Source organism: Esox lucius, chromosome 17, assembly GCF_011004845.1.
Source record: "Esox lucius isolate fEsoLuc1 chromosome 17, fEsoLuc1.pri, whole genome shotgun sequence".
Classification (NCBI taxonomy): Eukaryota; Metazoa; Chordata; class Actinopteri; order Esociformes; family Esocidae; genus Esox; species Esox lucius.
Window position 1 is genome coordinate 12,541,870 of NC_047585.1, and position 13,983 is coordinate 12,555,852.

Sequence of the window (13,983 nt, forward strand, 5' to 3'; positions counted from 1 at the left end):
ACTAACCAAGTCTTGGGCTCATTTTAATTGCCCACATCTTGGCACTGAGATATATTTTTTTCACACATCCATAAATCAGTCCATAGTCTCTCAGATTTATGGACACATTAGTCTATAAATCAGAGAGACTACTTGTGATACAAGTAAATTAAAATGTGATTGGTGAAGTCCCATATATCAGTGTCTTTGGGACATTGCCCAGGGTAGAACTGTTGGGGTTTAATTTGTGTTGTTTTCATTGTGCACAGTGCACTTTTTTTGTTGTTTGAGAGAACCACTTCTATAGAGGAGCCGCTTCTATTCATCTCTTGGTCATTGTACCCAACAGGAGTAGTGGGATCCAAGGCACCCACACAGATTAGACAGCCAAATCTGCACAGGTGGGTAATCCCACTACAACATGCTTTGAAGTAGGCCCAAGTGACAACCTGTCAAATACATGACAGGCTGTAGGAATGAGTCCACAACACGGTGCCTCCGGCTTATGAGGACGCCAACACTCACGGAAAGACCACGAACGTCACTCTCCAATCGCCAATATACCTAAATTCAACCATTCAACTAAAACAGGCCATCTACCAAACACAGAAAAGAGGAACAACAGTGGAGGCAAGCTGCCCTTGTTCCTCGCAGTTCGACTGAGTGCTAATCGCACCCGAGTGTTAGGTTACACCTCCACAATGTGGCCACATGCTGTCGAGTCTCCCTAAGGAGGGCCGGAGGTCTCAGATCAGGTTTAAGCAAAATAATTCTTCAGTGGACAGTGCAAGGAGGCTGAAACACAAACACACACACACACACACACATAGACACAACCATGCTAAGGTAAATCTTTCCCTCCCTCTTTATCTTAACTTGCCTGCCCATTAGATTTCCGCGGCAGATGTGTGCCCTGCAATTTAAGAAACCCATCCTAAAACAAACGAGGTAGCTATTAACATTCTCCTCTCTACGCCTAAACACAACACCACGTGAGAACAACAGTGAAGGGATGACATTCCCGTCACACCCCTGACTACTTCCCTCGGCTCTGTCGTGGCAATCGACTAAGAGACGACACAAGGCTGTTACAAACCTAGCAGCATTAAATAGGGAGAGTCCGAGGAAAACGTTCACATACACGGAGAGGCAAGATCGTCTCCCTTGTCTCTCTGGGAAATCTGGTTTCAATACCGAGCTTCCCGGCGAAGGCAGGAAATAGCCCTCATTTCTGTTGCCATCTAACAAGGCGGCCGTGTCAGGGAGAAGGATTCGGCCGGCCTTGGAGAGGGAGAACAGCCTCCTCCACTCCAAAACAGTTAATTCAATTAGCTAGGAGAGAGACAGGGAGAGGGCAAGGACAGGCTGGAGGAGAGCCATAGGAGGGAGGACAGGCGGGGAGGTAAGAAGACCCAAGGACGGGCTGCAGCGGGAGGTACATGGGTGAGAGAGGAGGCAGGGGCGGGGGTGATAAAGGAGCAGGATGCGGGCTGTCCACAGCAGGCAGGCACTTTAGGAAAGATCCACTCCTGGAAAGCTTCCATCGCAAGCTGGAGAAGAGCAGAGCCGGGCAGCCCAATCAGGTGGCTAGACTGAACGGCTGACCGCCTGGCTGGACTCTTCACTCCCCACTCCTCCATGAGTCTCGGGCCAGGGTCATGTTTCGGCTTGGTGCACCTTCCTCCTCCGGTTTAAGGGTCTGCGGCTCCCATTTCAGCTAACAGCACCCAGGGGCGTCATTAGGGGGGCCCGCACCAAGCCCCCATACCCCTATCAACACGTAGGGGAGAGATAGCCCTGACAACAATAACAGTTAAACCGCCCGAAGTAATACTATAGTAATTATTATAGTAATACTATAGTAATATTACAGTAATACTACAGGCCTGGACATATTGCTTATTTTTGGAAGGTCTTGGTCAGAAAAAAAGGACCTTTGATTCAATATGGATTTCTGGGTGGTATTCCTGCAGCACGCTTTCGGACAAGAAGTTAAATGTCACCATCAACTACCACTGTACCAGAGAGGCACCAGAGAGGTTGCTCCAGATAGTTTCTCATGTTCAGTACCAAACACCTATATCTATATATACAGTATCTCACAAAAGTGAGTACACCCCTCACATCTTTGCAAATATATCATTATATCTTTTCATGTGACAAGAAATGACACTTTGCAACAATGTAGTGAGTGTACATCTTGTATAACAGTGTAAATGTGCTGTCTCCTCAAAATAACTCAACACACAGCCATTAATGTCTAAACCACTGGCAACAAAAGTGAATACACCCCTAAGAGAAAATGTCCAAATTGGACCCAATTAGCCATTTTCCCTCCCCGGTGTCATGTGACTCATTAGTGTTACAAGGTCTCAGGTGTGAATGGGGGAGCAGGTGTGTTAAATTTGGTGTAATCGTTCTCACACTCCCTCATACTGGTCACTGGAAGTTCAACATGGCACCTCATGGCAAAGAACTCTCTGAGGATCTGAAAAAAATAATTGTTGCTCTACATAAAAATGGCCTAGGCTATAAGAAGATTGCCAAGACCCTGAAACTGAGCTGCAGCACGGTGGCCAAGACCATACAGCGGTTTAACAGGACAGGTTCCACTCAGAATAGGCCTCGCCATGGTCGACCAAAGAAGTTGACTGCACGTGCTTAGCGTCATATCCAGAGGTGGTCTTTGGGAAATAGACGTATGAGTGCTGCCTGCATTGCTGCAGAGGTTGAAGGGGAGGGGGGTCAGCCTGTCAGTGCTCAGACCATACGCCGCACACTGCATCAAATTGGTCTGCATAGCTGTCGTCCCAGAAGGAAGCCTCTTCTAAAGATGATGCACACAAAAGCCCGCAAACAGTTTGCTGAAGACAAACAGACCACAGGACATGGATTACTGGAACCATGTCCTGTGGTCTGATGAGACCAAGATAAACTTATTTGGTTCAGTTGGTGTCAAGCGTGTGGGGGGGCAACCAGGTGAGGACAAGTCTGTCTTGCCTACAGTCAAGCATGGTGGTGGGAGTGTCATGGTCTGGGGCTGCATGAGTGCTGCCGGCACTGGGGAGCTACAGTTCATTGAGGGAATCATGAATGCCAACATGTACTGTGACATACTGATGCAGAGCATGATCCCCTCCCTTCGGAGACTGGCCCGCAACATGATAACGACCCCAAACACACCTCCAAGACAACCACTGCATGGTCGGAGAGCAAGGTCTATAACATACACCAGCTCTGTGATGTCGTCATGGAGGAGTGGAGGGGGGCTCCAGTGGCAACCTGTGAAGCTCTGGTGAACTCCATGCCCAAGAGGGTTAAGGCCGTGCCGGTAAATAATGGTGGCCACACAAAATATTGACACTTTGGGCCCAATTTGGATATTTTCACTTATGGGTGTACTCAGTTTTGTTGCCAGTGGTTTAGACATTAATGGCTGTGTGAGTTATTTTGAGAGGACAGCAAATTTACACTGTTATACAAGCTGTACACTCACTACTTTCATTTCTGCAGTATTGTCGCAGTGTTGTCAAATGAAAAGACATAAGAAATATTAAATATTTGCAAAAATGTGAGGGGTGTACTCAAGTTGGACATAGCGTTAATGCATGTCAATCTCATAGATTAGAATCTGTCACAGTGTCATGTTTCATCGCTTTCCACAGTTATTCCTCTCTTTATGACCCGTGCCGTACCCCGTAGTTAAAAACATCAACACACAGTGGAACACGATCCTTAAGGGTCTCTCTGTGGGCTTGACAAAGGCTGCCTTCTGTTTGTTTACATTTTTTTGCCTCTATAAAGAGAATAACAACCGTTGGGAGGAAAGGGGAGGTTTTGTATTGTGGGGAAACAGCTGTTTAAAGTCCATCGTCCCTGGGCACACGGGGAGCAGTTTGATAAAATATCAGCCATTTCATTATTTTGTTATTCTAAAGTATGATTGTATCATTCCAAAAAATGTTGGCCAGCTAAGAACCATTTCCTGTTTTAGCGCAGCAGAAATACGCAGAGACTCTTATTCCAGGCTTATGTAGCAGATGGACAAACCACTCCAGCAGAGTACTCAAATAAAACATTTTAGATTGAATCGTCTTTATAGTTGCAATAACTATTTAACAGTCTCTGTAGCCAGAAGGTAATAGTTCATTTTTAAGGGTTGTAAACATAGGTCTTCTCGAACCATTAACACACACAGAGCATGACTCTGCGATCCACATGGAATCATTCAAATTGTGTCCTATGCACTAAACACTGTAGTATGAGTACTAAACTAATATAGTATAGTTGATAAAGTATTCATTGAGGGCAGTGATTCACACCCAAGTAGAATACACCTTGCATACATAAATATTTATTTAATTATTAGTATTCATTTTAAAATGTTTGCAGATGGATACATCTGTTTACTATATAATTTGCTGTTGCGTTATTGCAGACATGACTGTAGTATACTATAGTATTGTATGTATTATTTGTTTATTTTACTTCTTCACAATATTGTGGTTCTGGACAAGACTGAAATGTACTACGGTTGACTAAATTATAAATTCTGTAATGATTCAATAAGGCTGAATGGTAGATGCGCTCCCAAGAGACCACAGGTGGTACAAATGACACATTTCTTGAAAGCTTCACCCATTTTCTCAAAACGTTAAACACAGATCCAAGTCTTCAAACTACATTCACAAAACCCCTGACACTCACCTCAAAACCATTTAATCTGTTCTCAAAATCAAACAGTGACACTACATAAAAAAAACTAAGAACACAGCACCCAGGTCATGTAGTTACAGATTTTTTTGTTAAAAATTCTAAATTGTAAATGCATTCTGCAATAAAAAAGTATAATAATCCCAACTTAGTTTGTGACAACTGCTGATGTAAAAAGGGCTTTATAAATAAATGTGATTGATTGACTGATTGATGTACAGTATTGAATGTCTGTATATTCAGCAGTAGCATAAAAATATAGTCGTCCACTGCAAAACCCAATGACCAAAGAAAACTCTAAATTAAAAGCACAATTCAATAAACTCACAAATGTTGTGCAACGGCAAAATCAATGTCAGGGAGAGATTCATTCTGCCTCAGCATCATGTCTTTGTGCTCAGCCCTCATCCACCATCTCTAGATACTTTTCCTCCTTGTCCACCACCTCTGACACATACTCTTCTTCTCTGCCTCAAACCTGTGCCACCTGTGTACACTGAACTGAGTTATATTCTGAAAAATTGGTTTTATCACATCATTACAAATAAGTGTGTAAACCATGACAACTGTGTTGTAGATGTAGTTTAGGTTTTGCTATATCACAGTGCGAAATGTGAGTGAGAATGTGTGTAGAATTTTGCAAACAGAATGAATGCAACTTGCAAATGGTGTCTAACTAACTGAATTTGTTTTAGGTTATGCCAAAAGAGTGACTGATTCAAGAAATGGGTTTAGGCCACTGAGAATTTGGTTCAGATAATGGGGTTTAGTGTTTTAGCAATTCAGGAAAACTGTAATCTACTGTAGCTCGGGCAGTTCCCTCACTGCTCTGCAGACAAGCACCATAGCCTCGTAGTGGATGCAAGTGTCAACTAGAGAGTGACAGAACGAGTATTGAGATTGCGGTGACCATGCGGGTTGAAGTCAGATTAGTCGACAAACAGGACCTAGCAAAGAAGAGGTCAAGTACATTGCTTCTGATTGAGCAGTGACTGGGAAAGGGTTCAAAAGAGGAAACAAAGGGAAAGAAAGGGTAAAAGGAGTGGTGAGCCTTCATTTGGAAATTAGCTTACTGAAAGAATCATTTGTGGTGAGCCATCATTTGGTGTCCAGCTCAATGAAGAAAACTCCTATGCCCTTTCTATGATGGCCAGATGCTCTGGGACTATGGTTAAGGATGACATTGTTTCAAGTGTCATCTGCAGCTGAAACGTAACTTTGTATTGTAAGCATAGGATTTAAAAGAGAACATATGTGTGCAAGAGGAATGAAAGAAAATCATTGAAGAAATGGGTAGCCATTTGGCACCACCATGAAAACCAGATGTTTTCTGAATATTGAAGAACAAATGGACGACAGAGCAGCTGGAGTAGCAGTGTTCTCTGTGGTAATCCATGTTTCTGTCAGGGACAAAAGTTCAATGGATGAACTCGACCTTGTTGAGAGCAGATCAAGTTCACACGGCCAGAGACCAGTAATTCCACAATGTTGTGTGGACAGAGCATCAGTAAAAACTACAGCGGGAGAAGCAAACAAGAATAGAAAACACACAGTAGACAAAATTACAAAACAAATTCTAGGTTTGATACTCAAACTGAGTAGTGGTCTGGAGCCTTCCTCTCATCCCTTTGTCAGATTACTCTGCAGAGTGATTCGTCAGAACTGTCTTTGGGCAACAATGCTTCCAAGAAAGGCCTTACTGCCAACAATAATTGATGACTGCCAAGCAAATATGAAACCATTACCCAAAAATATTTGTAAAATGTTTACTGTTAGAGGTACCGGGGACCGGAGTTGGGAAGAACAGATGTAGGTTACAGTAAAAGCAACACGTAAAGTATATAGTCCTAACAAACAAATAGACCGTACAAGACAACAATAGATTGTCTAAACATTAGACTTTTATGCGTTTCACTGTTGAGGAGATCAGCATTCCTCTACAACAATGTGTTCAATAATCAGTAGAGAAGTAGACCTTTAAATAGCTACAATGTTGCTATAGTTTAAAAAAAACGTCATTCTGTAGTTGTGCTGACATTATTGTGGTATTTACACATTTTGTTGAATGGAAGATTCTATAGCATTTAATATAGTACACTACAATATACAGACGGGTGACAAATTAAAGAAAAACCAACAGTGTCTCACTAATGTGTTGGGCCACCATGAGCCACCAGAACAGCTTAAACGTGCCTTGGCAAATAATCTGCAAGTCCCTGTAACTCAACCGCAGGGATGGAACACCATTCTTCCAAAAGATATTCCATCCTTTGGCATTTTGTTGATGGTGGTGGAGAGCTATTTCTAACGCGCCGGTCCATAATTTCCCCTAGGTGTTCAATTAGGTTGAGATGACAGTGAAGCCCATAGCATAGGATTTACATAATTTAGTTTTAAATTTAATTTGTCACCTCTCTATACAGTATGTGGGGAAGGAGGACCACGGCACTCCAAGCAAAAGCTCAGCAGGTTGTCTGCTGTTAAACCTAACGAACTACCAAGACCAGTAGTGGGATTGTATGGGCAAAGACCACCTGGTCATAAAACATGCAGCCCAGTTATTTGATATAAAAGCAGAGGAGTGGTCTAGATCAGTGCAGACGTTATCTGAGCCTGATACACAGCGTCAGATCACCAGAGAGATTGAACAGCTGCACACTTGCAGACGCTTCAAAAGCAGACTAATAAAATTGACAATAATCCTCAAGGATATTTAGTCTGGCAGGGAAAAAAAGCCCAAGATGAAAACGATAAGGCAGCATGTTGTGGCAATGACTGGAAACCTACGTACTCCAGCTGTGTGTTACAGGCCAGCGACATCAAGGGATCAGCTTTCTCAAATGTAACCTTACTCATTCGTTAGGAACAAGTGAAGAAACCCACTACGCAATGGGGCATGAAGTATGTAAAACAGTACATTAACTATATTTTTTATTCAAGATTGTTTCACATTTCACATGTGGACATTTTCAACTTAACTACGGCAATAATCAAAAATCTTCTCCAGATGAACCACTGAATAACTAGTGGTTTAGACTCAGCCTCTGGAGAACTCCTCCGACCTGTCCTCCTTCATTTCGTTCCTCCATCTGTCCAGAGAGCTTGGCTTTCACACACACCTCCCCGGCACACAAAGGCTGCCAAGGTGAGCCGAGGTAACCAGACCCCAGGAAAGGCCTCCCTACAGATGGGCTCTGCCAGCACCTCCAACAGGCCAGCTTAGCATCTTCCCTCTAGCACTCATGAGAAAGAGATCCGCAGTGGCTTTGTCTCTGACAAGGGGAGAACCTATCAAACACTTCTAAGACATTTAAAAGCAATAATACGGCCAAATGGAATTGACATCTATTACTAACACTGTGCTTAGACCAGTTTGAGGTGACACGTTTTGGCTGAGCCCACATTTCTCCTAAAAGGAGGAGAGGAAGAAAGTGTGAGGTATGTAAGGGCTGCAGAATTCAAAACATAATAAAGTTTGTCTGGGCATTCCATTAACCCAAATTATTCTGGAGAACCGGGGAGGGACGTATGCATATATTTTCCTCACATAAAACCACATCCCATAGAAGTCTAACCCAACACATTCCACCAGCCCATAGAAGTCTAACCCAACACATCCCCCCAGCCCATAGAAGTCTAACCCAACACATCCCCCCAGCCCATAGAAGTCTAACCCAACACAACCCCCCAGCCCATAGAAGTCTAACCCAACACATTCCACCAGCCCATAGAAGTCTAACCCAGCACAACCCACCAGCCCATAGAAGTCTTACCCAACACAACCCCCACCGTCCAAAAAAGTCTAACCCAACACAACCCCCCAGCCCATAGAAGTCTTACCCAACACAACCCCCCAGCCCATAGAAGTCTTACCCAACACAACCCCCCAGCCCATAGAAGTCTAACCCAACACAACCCCCCAGCCCAACGAAGTTTAACCAAACACAACCCCCACCGCCCAACAAAGTTTAACCCAACACAACCCCCCAGCCCATAGAAGTCTAACCCAACATAGCCCCCCAGCCCATAGAAGTCTAACACAACATAGCCCCCCAGCCCAAAAAGGTCTAACCCAACATAGCCCCGCAGCCCATAGATGTCTAACCCAACACAGCCCCCCAACCCATAGATGTCTAACCCAACACAGCCCCCCAGCCCATAGATGTCTAACCCAACACAGCCCCCCAGCCCATAGATGTCTAACCCAACACAGCCCCCTCCCACAAAGCACAACCGCAGAGCTCAAAACAGCCCAGCCCAGCAGTTGGCTGGCTTTCTGTATGAGGCCAAGCAAAAATAAATGCTGACGCCACAGGAAAAAAAAGAATACTCAAACATTTGGTCTGGAAATGATAGCCCCCCCCCCCCCCCCCACTGGAAATGGCTAGGAGATCTCATCTTTGCAGTGTGATATAAATCTTTATGTTCTGGATTTGAAGTACTTCCTCTGCATGGCTGCTGAAAGTCAAGGGGTGAATAAAGACTGTCTAGGTTCAGAATGTCTGGCCAAGGGACAGGTGAACAGGAGGGGGAGACAGAACCGGGAAAGAAAAAAATACACGATTTCCATTAATCAGAAACAAAACCTATTACGTGTCTGTTCTCCTGGACCCATAATGTTCCCATGTTGGCTGCTCAATGTGTTAAAACAAGAGAGGCCAGAGCTGAGGACCTGTTCACTGGTAGTACTGCTTGGTGAGATTGTGCTTCGGTACAGGGTAGTACTGCTTGGTGAGAGTGTGCTTCGGTACAGGGTAGTACTGCTTGGTGAGAGTGTGCTTCGGTACAGGGTAGTACTGCTTGGTGAGAGTGTGCTTCGGTACAGGGTAGTACTGCTTGGTGAGAGTGTGCTTCGGTACAGGGTAGTACTGCTTGGTGAGAGTGTGCTTCGGTACAGGGTAGTACTGCTTGGTGAGAGTGTGCTTCGGTACAGGGTAGTACTGCTTGGTGAGAGTGTGCTTCGGTACAGGGTAGTACTGCTTGGTGAGAGTGTGCTTCGGTACAGGGTAGTACAGCTTGGTGAGATTGTGCTTCGGTACAGGGTAGTACTGCTTGGTGAGAGTGTGCTTCGGTACAGGGTAGTACAGCTTGGTGAGATTGTGCTTCGGTACAGGGTAGTACTGCTTGGTGAGAGTGTGCTTCGGTACAGGGTAGTACTGCTTGGTGAGAGTGTGCTTCGGTACAGGGTAGTACTGCTTGGTGAGAGTGTGCTTCGGTACAGGGTAGTACTGCTTGGTGAGAGTGTGCTTCGGTACAGGGTAGTACTGCTTGGTGAGAGTGTGCTTCAGTACAGGGTAGTACTGCTTGGTGAGAGTGTGCTTCGGTACAGGGTAGTACTGCTTGGTGAGAGTGTGCTTCGGTACAGGGTAGTACTGCTTGGTGAGAGTGTGCTTCAGTACAGGGCGGCAGTGAGGAACATCTGTCCCTGTCATCAGGGGGCACGGAGTCGAAGCGGCATCACGTTCTGGTCGTAACCACAGCCGTAACCGGACCTGCACTGTTTCCAAGCCCCCCCCCATCACCCATCCCTCAGGTTTTGTTACCAGGGTTACCCCAATCTGACCCCCTTCCACCTCCGGCTCGGGCCACTTCAGAAGTAAGCTTTCAGGGGACAGGAAGAGGGTTCGTGATGGGAGGAGCTGGTCTCGTTACCACATCGCCAGGCACACCCCTCCAACCCACCGCCCCCCACACCCCAGAACTAGACACGCACATTTTGTTGGGCTTCGTTCTCCAGGTTCCAGAGCGTGACCGCTGTTCCATATTGCCCGATAAGCCGGGCATTACCTCCAAAATCCACCGGAGATGTGGGACTGAAAGCGTTCTCTTTTTAGAGCACAGGCCCTTTTCTCCTGCTTTACAGTCGGTTGCCTTTATGCATTGAGGTCTACTGAGTAGTGCAAACACAGCTGCCTGAAGACAGCGTGCGGTGAACAGTCACTCCCTGTCTTACCTGGACGCTCACAACCCTCAAATTAAACTGAGCTGCGTTAAGACCTCCCTAATGGCTCACATATTCTCAGGTCAGCTGAAGCCTCTCGCACATAAGGCAATTACTTACTGTGAGAACTCACTGTACTATAATCCCCCACCACCTCAGAGGGAAAGAATGATTGTATCAAATGCCTGTGGAGCTGAAGAGATCCAGACCTGAAAGCCGAAGCGACGGTGGCTGCGAGTCGGAACACAGAGTAGGTCAACTACGTCCCTGTTATATGCTCACTCCCGTTCATCACGGCAGTCTGACCCACTTGGGGTGCCGAGCGGTCACTCACCGTGAAGCGGCGCGGCCCGAGGGGCTCCGACAGGACACAGTACTGGACGGCCAGGTTGATGAAGGCCGAGCGGTAGGAGCTGATCCTCTTGTGTCCCTGGACCAGCTTGTACAGCTCTAGACACATCAGACCGGCCACTGCAGTCGTGGTCGTGGCTATAGCCGGGATGATGCGCCCTGCGATCAGCTTACTCTGGGGACGACCGGGGAGATGAAAGGTCAGTCAGAGGGTGTGGAAGTGAGGGAGACAGAGAGAGAGTGAAAACGAGAGAGAAAATGAGAGAGAGAGGAGAGAAATAGAAACAGAGAGAATGAAATACAGGAGAGTTTGCGTGTATCCGTGTCTTTGAAGTGCTGGTAGAAGATCAAAAGAGGAAGCTGAAAGAGAGGAAGACGAGTGTAGGTGATGTCATCGGAAAACAAGATCCAACATGCATTTACCTGCAGTGTGACTAGGTTGAACACAGCCCACCCCGCCCGCCCACCCCATCTGTCTAGGGCTGTGAGGGGACCGGGCCCGGCTCCGGTAACACTCCCCAGGGACAACTGACAAGTGCTGTGATTAGTGCGGGCCTCAGGTACAAAGGTGAGCGAGCTGGCTCTCCTCTTTCAATGACTCAGGGCAGGCAAGAGAAAAACACAGTCCGAATCGAATATACTCTTGGAAGAAACTCGTCAATGTCGCTGGGGGGGGGGGGGGATACTCTCTGCTCAGGACTGGACAGTGGCGTGTCTCATCCCACCTATCAGAACGCAGCTGGTGGCCAGGTCATCCTCAGGTTTATAGTTAAGACACAGATTTAATCATCAGACTTCTAGCACTCCAGCTCCCTGCAAACCACAAGGTAATGGAACACGGTGCAAACCTTGTTAACGGCTGTCATTCTGATACAGTCCCAGACTTGACCGCACAGTCAGGCCTGGTGACTGAAATGAGAAAATGGTCGCTAACTTTTAAAGGAAGCTAGGCATTGCACTGCCATTATGGTCAGTCTGGAGGAGAATGTGCTTTTGCTATCCTTAAGTGCATTCATCCCAAGAACCTTTCGCAACGACCGAATCCTGTTATCGATGCAATGTTATTTGTGGAAATAAAGCACCTAAGTGTGTGTGTGTGCGTGCGTGCGAGTATGTGCATGCGCGTGAGGTTCTGCTGTGTTTTTCTCAGTGCTGTGTTTTTCTCAGTGCAATAAGTGAGAATAAAGAGGATTCCAACCTTGTGACGATCAGCAGTTGGGATGTCGTAGTTCTCTGCCCTCAGGTTAGAGGCTGCCACGATGTAGTCCATATGGAAGTTATTATCATCGTCCTGTGAACAGAAAGAAATCCTCTCAATCATACAGCCACTTCATATTAACACTGCACATACAATGGCCATATAAATGTAACCATGTTAGACTATTGGGAACTGATTCTTAAATTGAATTCTTAATAAAATGTTCAGTGAGGTTCTGTTTTCTCAGAGAAAGAACACCTGCGACAGGGATATCGTTAAAAGTGAGACCAAACGAGAAACATCCGGACATTACATTCGCAGCTGTGAGATAAAGACGAGAAAACAGATTCCAGGAACGTAACATCTGGCAGTCTTAAGGCCATACTAAAACCCAATAAGTCAATGAATCGTCGACGTGGCCACGTCCTGCTTTGAGCTCTGGGGCCTTTGTGTCCGTGTCACTCGCAATCTCGCTAATATGTGACACATTCGCCCCTCCGCGACGCACTAGAAATCGGATTTCCCCCCGCTGGCAACACAGTCCATGAGCTCACGCCTGGGCCGGTGCGGCCTTACAAAGGCTGGCTGGGTGACAGTCACTCATGGGGGTCCTGAGGCAGTCACACCTGGCAACCTGATGCTGTGGAATCCGCCTCCACACATTCCATCCACAGTACGATCCGCCAGGTATTACTGAACTAACACTTGCAATTTCTATTGTTCTTTTCACTTTTTACTTTTTCTCTTCTTTCAAGGACTGACTTTGCTGACAGTTACTTCATTAAGTAAGGTAAGTTTTTTTATCACTGGGTGGGTTAGTTATTGGGTTGGTTATTACTAGGTTGATAGGATCGCTAACTGGGACCTAAGATGCACATACGCATTAACTGTCCATCCCATTCAGCACAAAATCATGTACGTGCGCTAAATGACAACATTTTAATAGTATTAGGTTAAGAAAGGAGCAGGAGGTGGGTTAAGAGGAGGACGGGGAGCACGGTCGTTGAGGTATTCACTCCCATCCAAAACGACACCTGATACACACCTGACTTAGGTCATCCACTCTATTCCCGCCACCTAAACCCCCCCGAACTCAGTCATCGACTACACATGCCCCTACCTCTCATTTAATGTCTCGAGTGATAGATAGATTAGGCAGGAGTGAAAGAGAGAGAGAGAGAGAGAGAGAGAGAGAGAGAGAGAAGGAAAGAGAGAGCGGATTAAGTTCCTCAGCATGATAGCGACTGGCTGCACAATAGAAGTGTTCTGAAGGGACTGCTGCCCGGCGGCTGTGTGACTGTTCCACTTCAAAGGGCTGGACGACATGGTGCTGCTAGCGCTGTTTTTGGGGGGTGGGGGGGTAGCCTCACAGAGAGATCTGGTGGTGCCCAGCCTAGTCACACCACTGACCATTCATTCAACGCTTTTCTGACGAAGGCTGTTTTTTAACACGACGGGGAGCTTTTTCCCAGACGTCCACCCTGGCGGCGACAGTTCAGCAGACAGGGTCCCAGAACACAGGACAGCCCTGTTTCCCGGGACACCCCGTCGGAAACCTCGCACAGGCCAGGCTCACAGAGGACCTAAAAGATGAACCTGGAATTTTGCAGCCCCAGAAGACGGTCGCCGTTGTGTCGGCCCGACCTGACGTTACGCCGCTCGAGCAGAGCGTGGCGCTGAGCTTGGATTACCTTCTCAAAGACCATGGGGTGCATCTGCAGGTCTGAGCTGTTCATCGGAGGAGAGGACAGCTTCTTATGCAATTCCTCCAGGCGCTCCGTGTCTGGTCAAACAGAATGAG

The 13,983-nt window shown here is 46.4% G+C and overlaps 1 protein-coding gene across 3 annotated transcripts in view; it reads right to left on the bottom strand.

Annotated features, from left to right (window-relative positions):
* The window catches only part of uba7 (ubiquitin-like modifier activating enzyme 7), a 59,053-nt gene that overhangs the window by 25,069 nt on the left and 20,001 nt on the right, over positions 1-13,983 (bottom strand). For 2 of the 3 annotated variants that reach the window (XM_034287182.1, XM_034287181.1), the window contains 3 exons: positions 13,874-13,965; positions 12,183-12,275; positions 10,968-11,159 (listed from right to left, as the gene is read on the bottom strand). In XM_034287182.1, coding sequence (XP_034143073.1) covers positions 10,968-11,159; positions 12,183-12,275; positions 13,874-13,965 — 377 coding nt within the window. The remainder of the gene's footprint in view (positions 1-10,967; positions 11,160-12,182; positions 12,276-13,873; positions 13,966-13,983) is intronic. The other variant, XM_034287183.1, reaches the window with a different exon arrangement.